The sequence below is a fragment of the Protopterus annectens genome, chromosome 9.part0, assembly GCF_019279795.1.
Source record: "Protopterus annectens isolate FY-2018-M chromosome 9.part0, PAN1.0, whole genome shotgun sequence".
Lineage (NCBI taxonomy): Eukaryota > Metazoa > Chordata > Ceratodontiformes > Protopteridae > Protopterus > Protopterus annectens.
In genome coordinates, this window is record NC_056743.1 from 742488211 (window position 1) to 742512770 (window position 24560).

At 41.3% G+C, this 24560-nt stretch overlaps 1 protein-coding gene across 1 annotated transcript in view; it reads right to left on the reverse strand.

Annotated features, from left to right (window-relative positions):
* Positions 1-24560, reverse strand: part of LOC122811495 (protein FAM71B-like) — a 703144-nt gene that overhangs the window by 19834 nt on the left and 658750 nt on the right. The window contains exon 7 of the mRNA XM_044083371.1: positions 5706-5816. Coding sequence (XP_043939306.1) covers positions 5734-5816 — 83 coding nt within the window. The 3' untranslated portion in view covers positions 5706-5733. The remainder of the gene's footprint in view (positions 1-5705; positions 5817-24560) is intronic.

Here is a 24560-nt window from a genome sequence, read left to right on the forward strand (position 1 = left end):
GGAGGCTGTGGGTTATATGCAAATGACATAAGGATATACAGTGTTAGTTTATACTGAATGGCTTTTCTGTGTGAACGTTTTATCCTTTGGTTTGGATGTTAGTTGGGATATTTTGTAAGCAGCTTAAAGTTTATGGACATCAGGCATAATTTTTAGCTCTGTGCTTCTAAAGTATAGCCAAATAATGCACTTATGCTGTACTGATGAGGTCATTAAAAAATCTGAAACATGCATACCTACAGCTAGTGGAGTCTGGCTTTATTGGCTTGGATGTAACCACAAGACTTAAAAAGTAAAACATCATGGGCACTCAGAAGCCATGTGGCTGAAATACTGTATGCTGTTATGGGGGTCATTTGCATATATCCCATTGGCCTCCACTACAGGAGGTTTGAGGTATTTCATAGTGAAACTCTAGCTTGGCTGGATTTTTTTGCAGTGTATATATACATACACGTGCACACACACACACACACACACACACACACACACACACACACACATATAGTTGTACAAGGGAAGTTAACATTCCCTTGTACACCTCATTATCAACATTATAGAAAACAAAAGTGTATTTTACAGCTTTAAAATGAAACATGTAGTTCACTTAGAAAAGGTACAAAATTTCAAGATTCATAGAAAGAAAAATCAGTTGATGAGAGAAAAAATGCATCCAAAAAGAGCTGAACATCAGTTTTCTTAGTATCAGATTTGTGTCGGAGATACTTGTAAACCAATTGCAAACCTCATTTTAATTAAAATTCTCTGACTTTAGCATGTTACATGCAATCTCATTTTAACATTAGTAATATCAGAAAGGGGACACATTTATTGCAAAATAGCTGTGTTGGCTCTCAAATGGTCTTGCCAAAATGTTTAAAAAGGTAGTTCTCAAATCAGCTTAAAAAGAAAAGGGCAACAAATAGACCTACATTTCTTTCTGTTGAAGAATACTCACATGAGAAAACAGCATTCAGGCTACTGGAAGGCTGAAAGGTCCAAAGATTGATATCACAGTCTGTGAACTGTAAGACAGAGGTGAGTGTCTACATGTAAACTGGATTTCAATACACAAGACCAATGCTGCATCCTTTTCCAGGGTCAGTGCAATACTTCAACATGTGAAACAGAACTAAACTAAATTAATCCTCAGTGGTACATGCCCTGCAAGCCAGGACTGTTTTTTATGCTCTTGTTTATTAGCAAGTAATCACAAGATTTTGTAAGACTAACTTCCACAAAGTGGGTAAACCCCCCAAGATCTTACATGAAGGTATAAATACCAAGAGCAAAATCATCAAAAATGAAGTTCAAAAAGAACCTTTTGAATAAATAAATATATAAAAGCAAGCTTTTGGCTTCTTCCAGTATATCTAAAAATAAACTACATATGTAAAAGTAAGCATTTAACATCTTCAGAGACACACACACACACAAATAGATAGATAGATAGATAGATAGATAGATAGACAGACAGATAGATAGATAGATAGATAGATAGATAGATAGATATTGCATCTACTTTGCACTGCCAAAAGCTTGTATAGTTAATAAGTTGTTTGAAACATTTACTCCTAATCCTGACATTTTTTAATAAAAACAAAATTCACTCAGCACTGGAGATTAGGGGAACCAAATCAGCTACAGTACAATGTAGAACACTGTGCAAAAGATACTCTTTATACCATCAGACTAATATGGACTAGAATATCTAACACAAAAATCCTGTATTTTGCATTGGGATCATTCGTCACTGGCAGAAAAACAGACTGTCAGTTGCAGAGAGATCATTCATCACTGGTAGAAAAACAGACTGTCAATAATAATGGCTTATTGTCTAACTTTACCCTACTGAAGAATTCATTAGTTTAAACTCCAAGGTTATCAGGAACATTTATATGCAGCAGGCTATAATGCTACTATGTATGTTTGCTGACAAGACCCTCAGCTAAACTAATTTCATGTCAGTGTACATTAATATGTAGTTGTTTCACTTCTAATTTTATTAGACTTCACTGTATGGTATCTGTTGGCATTTGTTTGAGTAGGCACTCTGCATGGTATTTATTTGCTTGACTGAGTCACTTTTCTGTGAACCATGATTCTATGAGACCAATCCAGCAAACAAATAAGACACAGAAAAACAGTAGACATCAGACAGAATGACCCAAGGGCAAACAAATAAAAAACAGTAGACATCAGACAGAATGACCCAAGGGCAAACAAATAAAAAACAGTAGACATCAGACAGAATGACCCAAGGGCAAACAAATAAAAAACAGTAGAGATCAGACAGAATGACCCAAGGGCAAACAAATAAAAAACAGTAGACATCAGACAGAATGACCCAAGGGCAAACAAATAAAAAACAGTAGAGATCAGACAGAATGACCCAAGGACAAACAAATAAAAAACAGTAGAGATCAGACAGAATGACCCAAGGACAAACAACTAAAAAACAGTAGACATCAGACAGAATGACCCAAGGGCAAACAAATAAAAAACAGTAGACATCAGACAGAATGACCCAAGGGCAAACAAATAAAAAACAGTAGAGATCAGACAGAATGACCCAAGGGCGAACAAATAAAAAACAGTAGACATCAGACAGAATGACCCAAGGGCGAACAAATAAAAAACAGTAGAGATCAGACAGAATGACCCAAGGGCGAACAAATAAAAAACAGTAGAGATCAGACAGAATGACCCAAGGGCGAACAAATAAAAAACAGTAGACATCAGACAGAATGACCCAAGGGCGAACAAATAAAAAACAGTAGAGATCAGACAGAATGACCCAAGGACAAACAAATAAAAAACAGTAGAGATCAGACAGAATGACCCAAGGACAAACAAGAGAAATAGCTACACAGTGTACAGTAGGGTGCATGGGACAAGGCTGCAAGCAGTTTCTCCTTACAGTATGCAAAATAAAACTATAAGTATGAGCTTGTTTGAAGACATGGATCCACTGCATCCTGCTCTGGTGAATTAACTTGCCCAGAATACTATAACCTGTCTCTCAAGGCTCACATAACTTTAAAATACCTAATTTAGCTTGTTTTCTGACTGTGACCAAAAAGTCCATCAGTTTGTCATATTCCTAATGCTTTACTGGAATGTTTACAGGGCTAGAGCACTAATCAGATCTGGACAATTCTCAGTCTCTGCCCAGGGTTATTAGCTGAGCAGACATACAAAACAGACCAGAGTATTTATTATAACACATAAGTGACAGTAAAAAAAAAAAAGTACAATGGAAGAATTTTATTCTGCAGACAAAGTCAATCAAATGTATTAATATACAATACATAAAAACTTTTGTAAATATTTGTTAGGATAGAATAAACTAAATTAGAGATGTGAAAAGGAGCTAAGGACTTAGAGAAGAGGAGAGTTAAAACAGAGTTAGGTAACATGACCTGTGGGGTAACAGGTACATTCTGCTTGATTGAATAAATGTGATTTGAGTAGAGAACAGAACTTGGACTGAGAAGATGAGTCTTTAATTTCAGGTGGGAGAAACACCACCAGCTCAGGACCTAGAATTGAGACTGCATGGTTACAGATATTTAGTCTGGACAGAAGGAATTGTGTTTTAGGAGCTGAATAATTCATCTTTCTTAGATTGTATGAGGGAAGTTGTCTTATTAGCTTTGATATTAAGGGTGGAGAATATGTTCAGGTAGGAGTTTGAAAAGTTATGAGCCTAGGAACAGGTCTCTTCTTTGTTTAACTGGGAACCAGTTTGCCTTTTTTGGTGTTATACAGTGACCATTTAGGCATTGCTGAATGAGGATGTAGTTAACATTATGGATAATTCATAAAGCAGGACATAAATAAATGCTTATCTATTTAAGTTTTTCTGAACTGAGATATAGATATTAACTAGATTAATAAACAGGAGCAGAACAAATTAAATAACTAGATAGCAATACACAGTGAAACTGAGTCAGGTCATCCCAAGGTCCTAAATGCAGACAAGAAAGTTCCAGAAGAAATAAACATTAGAATGTTGGCTAGTAATGTTTACTTTAATGCCACAGTATTTAAATGCAAGGTATATGCAGTCAACATTTATAAATATTTCATTAAGGTCTAGAAGCTCTAAAGCTTACAATTATATGATTTACTTATTCAATAAATTATTTTTGAAGCACAATGTTGCATTTTAAGGACTCTCTTCAGACTAGGAGGTTTCCATAGTCTTGCAGTTCTGTAGTTTGTGCGCATGTTCTCTACTGTTTTCCTCAGGTCTGCAGCTGCTTTCATCTCAGTATGTGCCTAGTTGCTGTCCATGTGCCTCCAACTGTTGGCCCCCTATTCATAATTTGGTATATTTGTACTGTCCATCCAAGATGTGTTTTCCTGATATATGGGTGCCACTTATTAAATACTCTAACCAAGGTAGAGTTTTTACTGTGTAATACCTTAAACATCCTGTAATAGAAGCACATGGGATATATGCAAATGACCTCTTAAGGACATCAAGTGTTACAGCTATATAGCTTCTGAATGTCCATAACTTTTTCCTTTTTAAGTCTTTATAGACACATTTAGGTCAACAAAGCCAAACACCGCTTTTTTGGTTTAGTTATTAGTTGGGCTATTTTGCAAACACTTTAATGGTTATGGACATCAACTGGGTTTAAAAACCCTGTGTTTCTAGATTATAGCCAAACCGTCCACTTATGCTGCTGATGAGGTCATAAGAAGGCCAAAATGTGCATGTCCACAACTAGTGATGTTTGGCTTTGTTGGCCTGAATCTGTCCATAAAGACTTAATAAGGAAAAAGGAAAAAGTCATGGGCATTCAGAAGCTATATAGCTGAAACACTTGATGTCCTTAAGTGGTCATTTGCATATATCCTATGGGCCTGTATTGCAGGAGGTTTAAGGTATCACACAGTGAAAACTCTAGGTTGGCTAGTTTTTTCTTGTTGTTTTTACTAATTGGTTTGTCTGTGTGACCTTTTTACTTTTTGATATATGGGTGCCTCAAAGGCCCATTACATACCACCTTGCATATCATCCTCTTCTTCCTCGTACCTTCCTTCTTTAATGCAGCAACACACTGCCAAACATATGAATGGCTTTCCCATTGTGATGTTCATACTCTTCTGCTGTTTTCTCTCCTTAGCTGTCCTTTGGTTCATGGCCCATTATTGAACAACTTGTATATTGTGCTGTTCTTCCTCAGGCATTACAACATAACTACAGCTAGGTCATCTGGGACCCTGTGCAGTTTTTACTAAGCTGATGCCCCCAGGGGCCCTTCACTCACAACAAAGTACAGAAAAAAACAAGCATCTTTCCAAATGTGAAGACCAAAACAAATTTTTTTTTCTGTGCTCCTGTAACAGTAACTGTACTAAATTACTTTCTACAATTGTAGTAAGCAGTGCTTCTGCCATGACTACCAAAGTAGTAGTGGCATTCATTTATGGAACCACAACATCTTGGAGGCTTCATAAATTAATACTGGTACTGTACTGGCACACTATCGATGCCTGCCTACAGTCCCTTCTGACAGCTTGCACCCAGGGAACTGCTCCCTTCACCTCATCCTAGTGATGGTTCTGCATAGCTTCTTTAATGCAACAACACATTGTCATACATCTGTGTAACATTTACATTGTGCTCTTATTTTTCTTTGATTTTCTTTTGTTAGATATCTCTTAGTTTCTGAGCCATTGTTCCTCACCTTGCATATTGTAGTGCCCTTTCTTAGATCATTCTCTTTTAATGCAACAAATCACAGTGAAACATTTCCATAGTTTTCCTTTTTTGCTTTTACTTTTCTTTGGTTTTCTCCCTTGAATAGAAAAGAACGCAAGTTAATTAAGAATTTCTTTGAGACTGGTCACACAATGCAGTAAAATGTTTACATGATGCATTCATTTCTTAAATTTTTATATTGTCTATCAGTGTTTACAGTTACTTGAAAAGAAGTGTAAACAGCACAAAAAGTACAGCAGTGTAAGTTAAACTCACCATAACAGTACATGTTCAAATGATCACTGCTGCAGTAGTCTCAGCTTTATGGAACCGGACAGCTTCCAAAGCTTCAGGGTACCTTCCACGCACCTAAACCATCAAGCAGCTTGAGCTGAGCTGACCAGAAGATTGGTTTGGGTTTGAAGCCTTTCAGAGGTTTTCTGTCAGCATAAAGAGAGAGGGGCTGAGCCTGGATGGACAATGCTAGGAACAACAAAAAATAAATGTAATACCCTGGCATAAAAACACACCAAAAAACTGTGGGACTGGAAGGAGGGAGCGGCTTTTGCAGCAGTGATTATTCAAACATCTGCTGTTATGCTAAGTTTAACTTGCACAACTGTACTGTGTTTAACATACTGATCACTGCTGCAAAACATCTTATTTATTTATTTATTTGCAGTTTGTTTGCCAGGATAGTCCATTGGGCCACAAGGAGCCCATTTTCAATGGAGTCTGGGGGAGAAAAGCTCCAGAAAAATACAAATACATAGTACACATTGCACATATACATTACAGATTATCTCATAGAAATACAAAGTAAATGTTGTTTCTTTCGGCTTTTCCCAGTTAGGGGTCGCCACAGTGGAGCTCCGGTCCGCTAATGATCGGTAGCTGATTTTTACGTGCCGAGTTACCAGCCCTGACACACAACCTTCAACGACGGCACGCCCATTCATGCACGTCTCCATGCAGAAGACGCTCTAGCTGAGAATCGAACCGGACAGTGTCTTACTGTGAGGCGACAACGCTACCACAGCACCACCACCGCGGGGAAATACAAAGTAAATATGATAAGAAAATGTTAACAATGATAGAATACATCAGTATAGTTCATTAAACAGCAATAAAAAACACTTTTTTTTTCAAAAGTAGCAGCATGGGGTAACTGTTAAGTAGCGGGTCAAATAGTTCAATAGAGCTGTGGAACTGTAGGAGGCAGTGATGGCTTATTTAGTTCTAGGAGAGTAGGAAGTGGTATTAGAAGGATTAGGTAGGATGGGAACAGGAGCAAGTACATTGTGAAGTTAGGTGTGAGTGCAGCAAGGTTTTAAATGAGGAGAGACTGCTGGTGATACGGATAGGAGATGGTAGAGAATTCCAGAGACATGCAAGAGAGAAGGACATTAGGTGATTCCCAGCTGGACGTGTGGGCTTGAGCAATTTAATTCATTTCTGGGAATTAGATCTTAGAAGTCATTCTAGTTCATGCATTTCAAAGGTAGTGGCTAGGGAGGGACAAAGAGAGAGGTTGTAAATGAGTTTGTGTGCTTGGATGAGTTGGATGTAAGTGAGGAGGTTAGGTAGCTCAAGCCAGTTTAGTTGGTGAAGAGAATTATAGTAGTGAGAAATGGCTCTGTGACCTGATACAAATTTTGATATCTTGTTATAGCAAGAGGAGAGTTTTGTTTTGAGGGAGGATTGCAGGTTGGTGAGGATAGATGCACCTTATAGGAAGGATGGTATGAGAAAAGTATTGGCTAGTATGAGCCTGGTGGAAGGTGAGATATAACAATTATGGCGGTATATAGCATACCAAGTTTTTTGTGGGTTTATTTGATATTTACTTGTAAATGTCTGTTGAATTTTAGTTGAGCAGCTATGAGTACTCCTAGTAGTTTAATGTCAGAGACAGGAGTATTGTTTTTGCTGGTGATTATGAATGAGTGTTTATCTAGGGAGGAGGTGGTGAATAACATAAGTTTAGTTTTGGTTACATTAAGAGCCAGATGGTTGCCTAGGATCCACTGCTCAGTAGAGGAGAAGGGGCTTTGGGTAAGCTTATTTAGAGTGGGGATAGAAGGGGAGGAGCAGATAATGGTAGAATCATCGGCATATTGGATGAGGCTGGAGTTTGGAATGACTTGGTAGAAGTCATTAATGAATATATTGAATAGTAGGGGGCCTAAAATGGAACCTTGGGTGACACCTGTGGGAGTATTAAGGAAGGGTGAAGTGGCTTTATTCCATTTGACTGCTTGTTTGTCTGGCTGCGAGGTAGCTGGAGAACCACTTGGTACAGGAAGGGGATAGGTTTAATTTGGAGAGTTTATTAAGAAGCAGGTTGTGGGAAATAGTGTCAAACACCTTGGAGAGGTCAAGGAGAAGGGTGGACATGAAAAGGCCAGAATGGCGGGCTTTGTTAATTGTTTCAAGGAAGGAGAGGAGGGCAGTGGAGGTGCTATGACCGGGTCTAAATCCATGCTGTGTAGGGGTAAGAAGCTGGTTGCTGATGAGATAGGGTAAGAGTTATTGGTGGATGCATTTTTCAAGAAGCTTAGAAATAGGGGATAAGATAGTAATAGGGCGGAAGTTTGGAATGTCATTATTATTGCCTCCTTTATGTAGAGAAATAATAAAGGCTTTTTTTCCAGAACTGGGAGACCTGGCTTTCTGAGATAGACCGATTAATTAGTATGTTGCTAGGGAGAGCAATGGCTTCTGCAGCTACTTTTAGGAAGTAGGAGGGAATTTCATCAGGGGCATTGGAACCAGGGTTTTAATTTTAGGAGAAGTTGTTTTATGGTGGATATAGAGATGGTGTTGATAGAGAAGGGTGGAGGTTGGGGGCAAGGGATGCTAGGGGAGGAAGGGATGGGAGCACTCTGAGGAGGGGTTGTAGAGGTGTTGATGAAGGATGATGTTAGCTTGCTTATGGACTCTATGAAGAAAGAGTGAAATTGGGTGGCTAAGTCCATGTCAGAGGCATCTGGGTTAGGGCAAGGCTTTTCTTTTTTTCCCGGGTTGAGGAGAGATGAGATTCCTTTCCAAAATAGTGTGGGATTGGTGTTGTGGTTGGTTTGGAGAGTGGAGAAATAGGCTTTGTGGTCTGAGGTAATACATTTTTTTGACTTTATTTCATAGTGTTTTATATTCTTTAAGGGTGACAGTGGTTTTATTTTTATGGTAACATGTCCAGGCTTTATCACGGAGTCGCATAGTAGTTAAGGTGTTTTTGGTTAACCAGGGTACAGGGTTACTTTATGCACATTTTGTTTTTAGAGGGGCAAAGGAGTTGAGCAGGTTTGTGAAAATAGAGTTAAAGTAGGAGAGAGCATTATCTAGGGAAAGAGTTTTTAATGGGTTCCAGTTTGTGCTTTTTAGTGCATTTGAGAAGGTTTCAGCATTGAAATGTTTTAGGCAGTGAGTGAAAATATAGGTGTGAGTTAGTATTATGGAAGAGGGGAGACGAGCAAAAGTGGGGAAGTGGTCAGCTAGTAGGTCTGGGAGAATACTACTGTCAGACATATAGTGAGGATGGGATACTAGAATCCAGTCTATTGTACTTCCAGTAATGGAGTTCTTGGAAGGCCTGGTAGTGGAACTGATTAGTTGCATAGTTATATAAGTTAATATTGAGTGAGTTAGTGGGAGAATGAATTGTTGCCCAGTTTATGTTCACGTCCCCCAGGATTATGGTTTCGTGAGTTATGATGGTGGAGATCCAGGAGAGAATATCTTCAAGGGATTAGATATTGTCTCAAGGGGGAATATCGAGGGAGAGAACAATTATGAGTTTATGCTTGTTTAGGTGGAGTAGGGCTGGTATAATTTCTGCCTTGCCAAATTTGGGAAAGGGTTTGGTATAGGGGGTGACTAAGAGAGATACTAAGTAAAGGACTGCTACACCACCCCCCTTTTTTGTGTTCTGTCATTCTTTAATATGCAGTAGTTGGGAGGAGTTAGTTCAGAATCTTTTATGTGGGGCTTAAGCTAGGTTTCTGAGATGGAGAGAATATCGGGCTGGATATGTAGAAGCTACGCATGAAGGTTTGGAATTTTATTACATAGCCTCTGAGTATTTAGATCTGAAAAGTGGAGGGTTTGCCTGTTGCTTGGGGGGGTTGCGGGGTTGGATTCAGTGTGGCAGAGGGGCCTGGGTTTGGGTGGATGTCCCCAGAGAGAAGGATAGAGATAAGATGATGGATGAGGTATTTGGTTTGTTTGGGGTGTAGTATACAGGTAGAAAGTTTTGTGGACATTAGACTAGTGTAGTTGGGAACAGTGTTTTTACAGTTAGGTAGGAGTCTATAGGGGGAGAGCATGCTAGTGTTGAGGGGGTAGACACTGGGAGATATAAGGGTAACAGTAAATGTGTACTTTGTAGAGAATGGGGTAGTGGTGTGACATGGAGGGGAGTGGTTTGCATTAGTAGGCTGGGTGATATATTTAGGTAAGTTAAGGTAATTAGAACTATTATTTGAGTAAGGAGGGATAGAGGCTTGAGGGTAATGATGTTGGTTTTAGGATGGTAGTAAGAGGTGAGTTAAGTTAGGAAGTTAGTTTATTTGATTAAGAGATTATGGTTTAGGTTAATTGTTTGGTAGTTTATCAGGATAAGTAGTGTTTGGCAGTAAACTCTGAAGGGTGGCTTAGCTAGCAGTGGTATAGGGAAAGGATTAGAGAGATTCAGAGTGGTAAAGATGGCTCCACAGGAAGGAAGGGTAAGTTAAAGAGTCTGGGGGAGGGGTTGGAAAGAAAAGAAAGTGAAAAAAACTGGGGGAGGGGTTGGAGAAAGAGTGGAGATGGATGTCACAGTAGCCTAGCTAGTTAGAACCAGTGTACTAACAGGGCCAGGTCAGCAGTGTGAAACAGCACTGAAAATAACAATCAGAAAGGAAGCAACTGTGAAAATTAGAGCTGAAGAGCTAAGAAGAAAGCAAGCCAGAGATTGAAATGTTGCAACTATAAATTTAAAAACGAGACAAAGGGTACAGAAGACGTACTAGGGGTTAAATAGCACTCTAGAATGTGGGTAGCAACATTAAACCTACATATTCTGGAACTATTGAGTTAAAATAACATTAAACTAAAAGGTATTGGTACTATTGTTAGTTAAAACAAAGAATACGGTAGACTGCTGGCATTGTGCTTCCGCCTGGTGGCCAAAGTAGTTACTACAGCTAGAAAAACTAACCTGCGTGTATGCTCACCTGCCCTGTAGTAATACTTTAAATGATAAGGAGCAGTTCACTTTTTAAAAAGCAGATAGTCTTAAAAACACATTCAAAGTGTGGATAAATTACAGTAGAAGGAACACCTACAGTTAAGCTAGAAAGCTGTGTTTTTTAGTTTGTTTTTGGAGCTGCTTCAGGCAGGTACCTTAAGCAGATTTATAACACTTTCACACGGTATTTTGTTGGGCAGGAGATGACCACAGAGTGTTTAACCCGTTGGGAGAAGAGTTGAGCTAGAAAGCTGTGTTTTTTTGTTTGTTTTTGGAGCTGCTTTAGGCAGGTAACTTAAGCAGATCTATTTTCATTCTAAAGCCCTGCACTTGCTCGTATAAGTAATCTTATAAGTAAGCACTAATGAACTAAAGCACTATACCCTCTTATACTCCCTTTAAGTACTTGGCTCCCTATTGGTCCTTTTTGATCAGTCAAAAAATAGTTCCTTATACTATTCTGGCATGTCCAAAAGTCAGTTTCGGGTTTATTCCCCAGTCCAGCTGGTGAATCTGGGAATCTTGAGGCAATTTTACAACTGCCTTATGTATACAGACCACCCTCTCCTCCTCCCAACAAGCTCAAATATATGTGAGAGATGCAACTATATAGCCAAACTGGAGGCTGACCTCTCTCAACCCAGTACTGGCGCAGTCAGTCAGGAGGAGAAGGTAACTACACACACCACAAATCCAGTCTCACATAGACCTATCAAAACAGCAAACCAAACACATAAATACACAAAAGCATACTTGGAGGCTCTAAATAAAAATCTGCCCAAGCAGCAGAGACCTCCAAAGCAGACATCCAAGCAACCACTACCCCACAACAATACCCACGTATCACATAGTTCACAAAGTCAGTGTGCCACACAGTCACAGCCCTTAAGGCTAAACAACACACCTAATACACTTGTAATAGGTGACTCTATTGTCAGACACACTGACGTCCCACTCACCAGGCTGAAAAAGGAGAAGGTCACTGTAAGCTGCCTGTCAGGTGCCAGGATCCACCACATAACACAAGCACTCAGGTCACTCCAAAGCAAGTACAAATATGACTCCATCATTGTCCATGCTGGTGTGAATGACCTGAGACGTACCTCCTTGGACTACATAAAAAGTGACATAGAGGAGCTCTCTGATCATGTAGCCCAGGTCGGTATGACCCTGACCTTGAGTAGCATCTTACCCTCACCAAGAATGATGCCACAGTATAAAGACAAAATGATCAGTTTTAAAAATTGGCTGAAGTATTAGTGTCATTCAAAGGGGAGACGGATAACTGGTGCCAGAGCCATGGCCTAAAGCTAAATGCCAAAAAGTGCATAGTCATCCCCTATGGGAAAAACAAAGTGCCCACAAATTGCCACATAGGTGGTAATCCATTAAGTACGGAAGAAGTAATTAGGGATTTGGGGACCCAAGTAGATAGCAATCTCTCCTTTGACAATCACGTTGCCAAAGTGGTTAGAAAGACCTTCTATATAGCCCACCTTATCACAAAAGGGTTCACATCTAGATCAAGAGAGGTCATTGTGCCCCTCTATTCATCACTCATCAGGCCCATAATTGAATACAATGCCCCATTTGGGATGTATCTTACCCGACACCTGCAGCAACTGGAAAGACCCCAAAAGTACCTCACCAAGAGGATCAAGGGACTCAAACAGATGCCCTATGCAGTTAGGCTAAAGAAACTCCAGCTCTACTCAGTTGCTTACCGCCTACTCAGAGGTGATCTGTGCCTGACGTATAAAACCATGTCTAACCGAGAATTAATGGACATGCTCCACCTCAGGAAATCCAAATCCCTTAGAGCTACACGCTCCAGGGACGTACCTCCTTGGACTACATGAAAAGGGACGTCGAGGAGCTCTCTGATTATGTAGCCCAGGCAGGTATGACCCTGACCTTGAGCAGTATCCTACCTTCACCTAGAATGATGCCACAATACAGTGATAAGATGATCAGCTTTAATAATTGGCTTAAATTCTGGTGTCATTCAAAGGGGATCCAATGTCTGTCTGCCTGGGATGACATGCTGGACAAGCCACGCTGCTTCGCAAGGGACGGCTTGCACCTGTCACCCTGGGCTTCGGATATTGGCAAAGGCTCTTGCCACCCCATAGTGCCTTTTTAGGCAAGGCTCAAATTCTAAACCTACCACCCTAGAACACCAAAAGGAAAAAAACTAAGGGTAATGCTGCTCAATGCCAGAAGTCTCAATCTCAAGATGCACGAGGCCCTTCTCAATATGGAGAACATCGATGTCTGTGCTGTGACAGAAACCTGGTTCAAGGCTCCTGAGAGCACCCCAGCACTAACAGGTTTCACCTCATATCATACGCTCCGCCCCAAAATCCGGACAACACCAAGAAGGGTGTCCATATTCATAAAGGACACCCACACCTCAAGGTTGGTGGCAACGACGATGCATCGGAGACCATCCAGGTGCAATTAACCATAGGCAAGACTGCTCTGCAATTTGTAGCATGTTACAGGCCACCCTCTCAAACTCAGGAACCTCACATGGCCTTCCTGAAAACATTGGAGGGATAAATGTATCTCAAACACCATCATACTAGGTGACTTCAACTACCCTAATATAGACTGGGAACACTACTCAAGCCCGAACACTCTAACCCAAAGATTCCTGGAGTTCATAAACTCAAATGCCATGGAACAACTAGTCACCATCCCCACAAGAGGTGAAAACATACTTGATCTCATCATCACGAACATGGGATCAAAATGTTCAACACCGAAGTATACCCCTCACTGGTGAGATCAGATCATAAACTAATCTCGCTGGAGGTCCTCATCCCTTCCCCACCTGAAACAAAAAGACCACAGTGAAAACTTCTCAAAAGATTTCACACTTCTAAAACTAGTGTGGTCTCCTTTAAGGCCCCTGAGCCAGTGGTAAACATTACTCAAACCGCTGAATCACTTACAAATGCCTTCTACCAGCACCTACAGGACTGCATGGATCAGGCAATCCCAAACAAAACTAAGACTCTCTGTACCAAAGGCAAGCGCCCAGTCTGGTGGACCCCAGCCATAAACAAGCTCTACAACAAAAGGAGGAAGCTACTACAAGATAGAGCAAAATCCTTGAAAGGTAAGACACCTTTGATCATTATAAGTAAAAAACTAAGAGCTCTCATAAAATCATCCAAGGCAAATTTTGAGAGAAAAATCGCCAAGGACTCTAAAGACAATCATAAGGCCTTCTTTAGCTATGTTAGAAACCTAGGAGGAAACTCCCAGATATGCTCAGAATTAGTTCAAAATGATGTGAAAATTACTGAACCTACACACATTGCTAACATACTGGCTGACAGGTTCAAAGCAAACTTCTCCCCCCACTCCCCCCCAAAAGGAGAGATATCTATTCCAGAGGATTGTAGCCCCCCAAACATCTCCCACGCCCAGGTGAGAACTGCCCTCACTAAGGCAAAAAACACAGCATCCATGGGACCGGAAGGTGTCCCCGGCTGTGTGCTTCATGAACTCAACGAGGAATTAAACCCACAGTTAGGACAGCTGTTTAATCTTAGCCTCACCTCAGGATACGTACTCAAGGAGTGGCGCATCGCACTGTGGTCCCACTTCATAAGGGCGGTGCCTCCACAGACCCTGGAAATTACCGCCCCATTAGCTTGACAAGCCTTATCTGCAAAGCCATGGAGAGGATCATAATGGAACTCATAAATAAAGACATAGGGAACTTGCAGACTTTGGATCCAACCCAGTTTGGCTTTGTCAAAGGCAGATCCTGCCTCTTAAACTTGGTTGACTTTTTCGAGACAGTCACCAAGGCCATTGATGAGGAAAGGCAGTCCATACAGCCTACCTCGACCTGGCAAAGGCCACACAATACCCCACTCAGGTATCATCAAAACTCATCAGCTTGAATGTAAACCCATACATCACAAGATGGGTTGCAAACTGGCTAGCGACAGAACCCACAGGGTCAGAGTTGCTGGAGCCATGTCAGACTCAAAGCCTGTCACAAGTGGTGTCCCACAGGGCTCAGTCCTGGGTCCACTCTTGTTCGGCATCTACTTTTCTGAAGTACAAGCAAACACAGGAGGGTTATGGCTGACAAAGTTTGCAGATGACTGCAAACTGGGCGCCATAGTCGAAAACACATCTGACACAGATATCCTCCAGAAGGGCCTCACAGAAACGGATAACTGGTGCCAGAGCCATGGCCTGAAGTTAAACGCCAAAAATGCATAGTCATACCCTTCGGGAAAAACAAGGTTACCCCTAGCTACCATATAGGTGACAATCCACTGAGCACAGGAAAAGTCATCAGAGATCTGGGGACCCAAGTTGACAGTAGTCTTCGCTTGACACTCATGTTGCTAAAGTAGTTAGGAAAACCTTCTATATCGCCCACCTGATCATGAAAGGATTCACATCTAGATCAAGGGAGGTCATCGTCCCCCTGTACTCATCACTCATTAGACCTATGATTGAGTACAATGCCCCGTTCGAAATGTATCTGACCAGACACCTGATGCAGCTTGAAAGGCCCCAAAAGTTCCTCACCAAAAGGATAAAGGGTCTCAAAAATATGTCTTATGCTGCCCGACTGAAAGAACTCCAGCTTTATTCAGTCTCATACCGCTTGCTCAGAGGTGACCTGTGCCTGACATATAAGGCCATGTCAAACCCAGATTTGATGAATATGCTTCACCTCAAAAATCTAGATCCCTCAGAACCACAAGGGCGGAGACTTAAACCTTGACACGGTTATAAATAGAATGTGCTGGAGGGACAGATTCATCACCCAGAGACTCTATGCTGTGGAACAAAATCGACGTACATGTGAGGCAGAGCACCTCGCTGGCCTTGTTCAAGAGGAATCTTGACCAATGGATGGGAGATCGCAGATATACCCCAGGGATTACTTCAGTGTCACTGCTTGACAGAGGCACAGAAAAATGATAGGCATAGTTTTTATTCAAACTAAAGGGGTGGCGAAAGCCACATAACTATGGGCTAGGCTTATAAATGCCCTTGGGCAGATAGCCTAGTATGAACCTATGAACCTAAGCACAGAAACAAAATAGGACATGCTGGAGGGACAGATTCATATCCCAAAGGCTCCCCTCACTCTGGAACAAAATCCCAGTCCATGTTAGGCAGAGCCCCTCAATGACCCTCTTCAAGAGAAATCTTGACGAGTGGATGGGAGATCACAGGTTTACCCCTGGGATCTTTTCTGTGTCCCTACTAGACAGAGGCACAGTAAACTAACCTTAAAAGGGCTAGCTTCTGTGACCTACTAAACAGAGGCACAGTCAACTAATCTAAAAGGGTGGCGAAAGCCAAACACACTCTGGCTAGGCTTATAAATGCCCTAGGGCAGATAGCCTAATATCAACCTATGAATTTATAACACTTTCACAAGGTATTTTGCTGGGCGAGTGTGTTGGGCAGGGGATGACCGCAGAGTGTTTAACATGTTGGGAGAAGCTTCTAAAGCTTTCAAAGAGATGGTCTGCACCTTCCACCCCTGGGATTCAGGTTACTGGCTAAAGCTCTTGCCACCCCATATAGCACCTTTTTTAGGCAAGGTTCAAAGGCCAAAACCACCACCGTAACAGATACAAGCATGCAAAATCTGAAGGTAATGCTACTCAATGCTAGAAGTCTAAACCTCAAAATTCACTCTCTTGAGGCGCTCCTAAAAATGGAGAACATCGACATCTGGGCAGTAACTGAGACCTGGTTCAAGGCGCCAGAGAGCACCCCTGCAATACCAGGCTACAACTCTTACCACACTTTTTGGCCACAAAACCAAGACCGAAACACTAAAAGTGGAGGAGTGTCCATATTCACCAAGGATATTCACACCTCCAGGCTAGTTGCCCAACACAATGCATCTGAAATTCTCCAGGTGCAATTAACGCTAGGTAAGACTGCAATCCAAATTGTAGCTTGCTACATATCCCCCACCATACCCCAAAATTCTCACTACACCTTTCTAAATGTACTGGAAAATATTAAGATACAACCAAACACCCTAACACTGGGTAATTTCAACTACCCTGCCATTAACTGGGAAAACTACTCGGGTACCAAGTCCTTTTCCCAACGGTTCTTGGAATTCAAAAATTCCAACGCCCTGGATCAACTAATCCATTTTCCCACCAGGGGCTCCAATATCCTAGACTTGGTCATTACCAACATGGGAGATAGATGCTCCACACCAGTGGTCACCCCCTCATTGGTCAGGTCTGACCATAAGCAAATCACCCTTGACATCCACATCCAACCCCCACCCCCCAGTAAGGAAACCTTCTTAAAAAACTTCTCCAAAGCCAACTTCATGCTACTGAAGTCAGAAGTGACAAACTTCATGACACCCATGCAGACGGGATCTGAAAGTTCAACTGCAGAATCCTACACTAAGGCACTGTATGAGCACATCCACTCGTGCATGAATCGTGCCATCCCAAATAGAACCAAGATGCTCTCCTCCAAAAATAGGAAGCCAATCTGGTGGTCCCCTGCTATAAACAAACTATACAACAGAAGGAAGAAACTGTTGCAGAAAAGAGGAAAATCCCAGGATGCAAAAAACTCCCTCACCATTCTCAGTAAGAAGCTGAGATCCCTCATAAAATCCTCAAAAGCTAGTTACGAAAATAAAATTGCGAAAGATTCCAAAGACAACCACAAGGCATTCTATAGTCATGTCAAGAATCTAAATGGCAATGCTCAGATCTGCTCTGAGCTATAACAGAATGGCATTAAATATACTGATCCCAAGGATATTGCCAATATCCTGGCAGATTGATTTAGTTCCAACTTCACCCCCCTCTCACCCCCTAAAGGGTCCATCTCAATACCAAAAGAATGCCAAATTCCAGTAATCACAGCCACACAGGTATAAACCTCACTCTCCAAAGTTAAGAATACAGCATCCATGAGACCAGATGACATCCCAGGCTGTACATGAACTACAAAATGAACTGGCACCTCACCTAAGTGTCATGTTTAATCATAGCCTCACCTCAGGCTTTGTGCCCACTGAGTGGCGCACAGCTACAGTTATCCCACTCCACAAGGTGGGATCCACCTTGGATCCCAGGAACAACCGTCCCATCAGTCTGACGAGCCTGATCTGCAAGGTCATGGGATGCATTATCATGGAACTTATAAACAAAGACATTGGCAACCGTCAAACATTGGACCCCACCCAGTCTGGGTTTGTGAAGGGCCGATCTTGTCTCCTGAACTTGATTGACATCTTTGAATCAGTCTCCAGAGCTGTGGACCAGGGTAAGGTGGTCCACACAGCCTATCTGGACCTCGCCAAGGCCTTCAACACCATCCTCACTCTGGAATCATAGATAAACTTACTAAGCTGGGCATAAATCCCTACATCACTTGATGGGTTGCCAACTGGTTTACTGACAGAACCCAGACTGTAAAAGTAGCCGACTCCAAATCCATCTCCAGACAAGTGACAAGTGGAGTACCTCAGGGTTCATTCCTGGGACCACTCTTGTTTGGCATCTACTTCTCTGAAGTACAGGCCAACACTAAGGGACTCTGGCTAACAAAGTTCGCAGATGACTGCAAACTGGGAGCCATTACTGAATCCCCAAATGATGTGGATATTCTACAAAAGGGCCTTACAGAAACAGATGCCTGGTGCCAGAGCCATGGGCTCAAGCTTAATGCCAGGAAATGTATAGTTATCTCCTTTGGAAAAAAACATGTACCCATGAATTACCACATAGGTGGCAGTACAATAAACATCAAAAGTGTGGTGAGAGACTTAGGGACACATGTGGGCAGTGGTCTCACCTTCGATAACCACATCGCCCCAACAGTCAGGAAATCCTTCTATGTGGCACACCTCATCACTAAGGACTTTTCATCCAGGAAAAAAGGAGGTCATTGTCCCACTGTACGCATCCCTCATTAGACCTATTATAGAGTATAATGCCCCGTTTGGTATGTACCTCACAAGACATCTGCAACAGCTGGAAAGGCCACAGAAATACCTCACTAAAAGAATCACAGGCCTAAAGCAGATGCCATATGCTGACCATCTAAAAAAAACTCCAGCTATACTCTGTGGCATATTGTCTATTCAGAGGTGATCTCAGCTTAACATACAAGGCCATGTCAAACCCTGAGCTGTTGGACATGCTCCACTTAAAGAAATCCCAATCCCTCAGAGCCACACACTCCAGCGATCTAAACCTTGTCATCACAATGAACAAAACATGCTGGAGGGATAGGTTCTGACCCAGAGACTCCCCATACTCTGGAATAGACTGCCCATACATGTCAAGCAGAGTGCCTTCTTGGCCCTCTTCAAAAGGAACCTTGACAATTGGATGGGAGATAGGAAATTCACCCCAGGGATCACGTCACTCGCCCTGCTAGACAGGAGTCCAGGGAAGTAAATATTGTGGGAAGAAATATCCAGGGAATTGTTATGGCTAGGCTTATATAGGCCCTAGGGCCGATAGCCTAGTACCAACCTATGAAACCTAAAGCCAGAAAGCACACAGGCAGGGGGGAGTAGAAGCCTCCATGTGGACTGCACAGAAGATAGAAAGGATTTTAGTTATATTAATAGATTACCTTGGCTAACTATATTTGCAAAGTGAAAGGAGAAGAGTCCAGAAGCCCCTGGAGAATGGTCCTAACAATGAAAAGAAAAGGTGTCTGTCTTCCAGGCCTTCTTGTTTGGAGTCCTGGAACAGAATCTTGCCAAATGATTGTTCAGAGAAGAAGCAAAGAGGCCTACATAAGGAACTCCCCACAGATGGATAAAATCTTGGAAGAACCCCCTCCGAACTAGTTTCCATTTATGAGGGTCTGCCCTGGTCCTGCTCAACTTGTCTTCCACACAGTTCTGCACTGATGGAATGTAGGGAGTCTATAGAAGTGAGATTGTGCTGTGAAACCTTATCTCATTCTCAAGCTAACCTGGCTAGTCTGCAAAAGGGGTATGATCTCATTCCCCCTTGCTTGTGGATGACCCATATGTCTGTGATATTGTCTCTAACCACTTGAGGTCCAGGCGACCAAAGATGGTTCAAAAAGTTGAGCACCTTGATACAGGCAAGAACTATCTTGATATTTATATGCTTGCATCTGTCCTTCATGTCCCACACCTGCTGACATTTTATCCTCTTGAAACTGCTGCCCAAGCAAAATCTGAAGCATTTGTGACTGAGTTCTTGGAGCAGGGATGGAGAAGGGAAGACCTGGATTTAAGGATATCTGTTGTTTCCACCAAAAAATGTCTGTTCTGACAAACTCCAGGGCTAGTATTTGAAAAAAATAAAAGGTGTTGATGCTGGGACCAAAGTGATTCCAGATACCACTGTATCTTTCTCATGTGAAGTCTTGTCAGAGGTAACAAAATTCTGAGGTATTCCCTTGCAATGACCAAAGTCTGAGTGAAAAACCTTAGAAATGGAGCTAAATAAAGATTTTTTTTTTCCTTTGGAAGAAAAGCACTTTGAACTGAGGTGTCTAGCTGACATCTCAGGAACACGGTCTTGTGAGAGGAAAAGACTTTTGAATGTTCTCTTCGAATCCCAGCTTGAGTAAGAGATCTCTCAGTCAAGAAAGAGATTCCTGGTACTTTGAAAAAGACTGTGCAAAGACAAGCAAGTCATCTAAATATGGAAAAATGTAGATAGCTTCTAGCCTTCAATGAGGTATAACTGGAGCTAGACAATTTGTGAACACTCTTGGTGGAGTGGATAGTCCAAAGGGGAAGGCAGGGAACTGCTAATGTGCTCCACACACACAAAATCTTAAGAAACATTTTAAGTCTGGTTGAAGAAGAATGTGATAATAAGCATCTTTTAAGTCTAGTGTTACCAGAAATTTTGAAAGAGGAAGAAAAGCTAACAGGTTGTGAAGTGACATCACTTTGAATTTGGGCACTATTACAAACAGTTTTAGGAAAGAAATATTCAGAACTGGTTTCCAAGCATTGTCTTTCTTTGCAACTAGGAACATTGTTGAATAAAAACCCTTCTCCACCTCAGAAGAAAGAAATGTTCCATCACTCCTTGAAATAGCATATAAGGAAGAACCAGTGGAAACAAAAGAGTCTGATTGGATGATGAAGAATGACTGCCTGGAAAGGTGGAAATTCCTCCCACTGCCATCTGTAAACTTGATGAATGATTTTCAGAATGAGTTTGTCTGAAACAATCTGTTGCCAAAGAAAAAATAGAGATTCAGGCTTTCTGTAAGAAAAGAGGGGTGAAGCTGGGGTGGGGGGAGTCACAAGGTCTCTTGAATAGTCATTCCGACTTATTGGACTATCTTTGAAGGTTCAAGACTTCTTTTTAGAACCCCCTTGCCTTTTATTCTTAAACGTCTGTTTACCTGAATTTTATTGAGACTGTTTATTCTGTTTTTTTGCCAAAACTGGATGAAGTGATAAAAAAATCCCTTGAACATTTTGGAAAAGGAGGGATGAAAAGTCTTAAAGATTCCCTGGATCAGTTTGCCCCTTTCATTATACTTTTTGTGCAGCAGAGGGGCCAAACACTAAATCTTTGTTCAAGGGAAAATGTAAAAGCTCATCTTTAACACCTTCTGGGAGGTTCTGAGAATGCAGGCATGTAAACCTCCTCAAAATAGTACCAGTGAACATAGCCCTGGAAGAAGTGTTACCAGAGTCATACACACATTGCAAACAATGTGTAGTGACCTATACAGCAGGTGAAGCTACATTATTTAAAGCAGATTTTTCCTCACAAAAAGAAACTGAAGGTAAAACATCCCTCATACTTTCACAATTTCTCAAAACAAACTTTAACATATGAGCCTCACAATTTCAAATTCTGAACATGAAAGTTGCAGAAGTATACATTTTTTCCATACCTATCAATAATTTACTCATCCTTATCAGAAACAGGGGGACTACAATTAACTAAGTGCCTAGCAGCAGTGGAGTCAACTAAAACTATAGCTGTTGTCAGGTTTGGGAATAGTGTATAAACATTTTAGACTGAGAAACTTTATACATCCCACCTGCATTTTTAGGGACAGCTGAGTGGCTATCAGGAAAATTGCAGGCAGTACTGCACATACATCCTCTAAAGGAGACAGAACATGAGGAATGGGTATAGGTTCTGGAAAATCCTTCTGTAACATCTCATAGTTTTTCTGAGGGACTGAGAAATCTCAGTGTTCTCCACCGAAAACACTGGCACGGTCTAGCAATAGTCTCAGAGAGAGAAACTCCCACAGGGAGAATCAGAAACTGAGCTCTCTTCTGAGTCTGAATCATAAATCTGAGGATAAAACTCTGTATCCTTCCCTGCATCTTCCTCTTTAGATTCAGAATCATGAATCTCTTCAGGAAAAGAGGAATCCTTCTTTCTTTTACCAGAAACTACTTTACAAGAAGGATCAACAGCCTGAATTAAATCCTGAGCCAGACTCAGTAAGTTACTCCTGTCCAAAGAAAATTGAAGAGGAGTATATACATCATGTTTTTCCTTTCTTTTTAACAGAAAATGAGGCTACCATGTTAGTAGTGGCAATAGCTGCTTCCCCAGGGATGGGCACAGCATTCCGATAGAAAAGGGAAAGCTTCCCTGTTTTTTCTCCCAGGACTAATAAGAGTGGCTCTCCCTTGCCACCTGAGGGGACCCCAACAGCTGCAGAGGATATGCCTAACCCCTGGTCCATAGTGGCTGGATCTGGGCTAAAAGATGAGTGGTCTGAAGTACAACAAATGGCCACAGCAGGGTCACCCACCTGTGGCTGAGGCAAATTGCTAGCCTGCTTTAGTGGTAAAGACTGTTTGCTTATTTTTTTTTTCTTTTTGTGGTTGGAAGAAGGACCAGCAGTGGACCTGGTAGTCTGTTCCATGGTCAAGCTGAAAACAGTCCCTCTTTCCCAGGGAAGACAAGCAGCAATTGCTGGTAAACATTACCAGTCTACAAAAGTTACTTTTTTGACTGAAAAATACAATAAAAGTATTGTAAAACACTATGTCAGCCCCACAAAAGAAAAATAAACACAATTACTTCAGAGGTAAAAATGCTTTCAGTTACTTTACACTACTTTTAAACTGACAGGAAAAAATGAGTGCTCTGTTTAAAAGTTTGTTACAGTCTTAAGACAGTCCATTAAAACAAAACACTCTTAGCATTAAAATAACTTTCCTGAACAGGAAAGTAATAAAACATCAAAATATTAAGAAAATGGAAGTTTTTTTTTTTTAACAAAAGGGAACTTATCAGCCAAGCAAAGGAAAGCACCAGCCGACCGTTGATCTTCAAAAGCCTCAGAGGAGCATACTCTTCTGCAGCAGTAAAGCTCTGAAGAGTTTTTGTCCAAACTTGTCTTTGAGTCAGCTTAACTTGAGCTACTTGACAGTTTGGGTGCATGGAAGGTGTCCTGAAGCTCTGGCCTGGCCGGCTGTTACATCCTTGGCAGGATATAACCCATATAGCTAAGGCTTCTGCAGCAGTGATCAGTATGATGAACACCATCTAGTATAATTGCTCAAGTTTCAAGGATTGTAGTTGTTTAAGCAAAGAAGAACGTGCTTGGTATGACTGTCAAAGTAACTTTAAATTATTCAGTTGTCTGTGGTGTTGAAGTGGAAGATGGATTTTAAGACAAAGCTCTCCATTTCCAGATTACCCAACATCCTCATCTTCCCTTACAGCCATGAGCTGGGGATCATGACCATCAGAATGAGAGCAGTGGAACCAGTGGCGGAAATGGGGTTCTCTTGTAGGAACAAGCTGAAGGGATAGGAGAACTATATAGTATATATAGTAATAGAAATTCAACACAGAGTCATTTTTCCTTCTAACTGAGAGGACCTAGCTGACATGGTTCAAGCATCTCTTGATAATGTCCTTTGAACTGCACTCATTGGAGTTGTTCTGTACATGTCTTACTGGGAGAAGGCCAGGCTACAAAACTAAGACATGCTGTGGGGATTTATCACCTGCCTGTAGTGCTAGGAGATCACCTAAGACATAGTGGAATCTGTGACTTCAGATTGAAAGTCTGCTCGGTCTTACTTAGTTGTTGCTACTATAGTTCCCACCAGGGGAGTAGATGGAAATTGATCGCAGACCTCTTAACTGTACCTATTTTGGAGGAACGTTCATATTTTCAGGCCTGATTTGCAACGTCCCGACTTTTACAGATATGTCCCTGTTTTAAGCTTGATTTACTCCTTCACACAATTTTCTGAATCCATCTTATCACATGTGATTTTGAAGCCGTCTAGTACACAGAAAAACCACACACATACTAGTGGCAGCAATAATTTAAGGAAAGAGGGGACACATCTTACATGTCCCTTTTTCAGAAGCAAAAACAAATGACCTTGCTTGGTATAATTCTGCGATACAGCTAAAGTATGTAGATTTTAACTGTCTCTGATAATGTTCTTATATTTTCATCATTTTTGTCAGTCTCTGTTTTAAATGTGTTTCTGACTAGTATCCTACATTTTCACTGGAAGTGGGAAGACTTGTGTGTTATTTCGTATTCACATTTTGTGGTAATTAGATGGACATATTTTCAACAGGACTTACCTACTTTTAATTATCTTTGTTCCTATTTTCA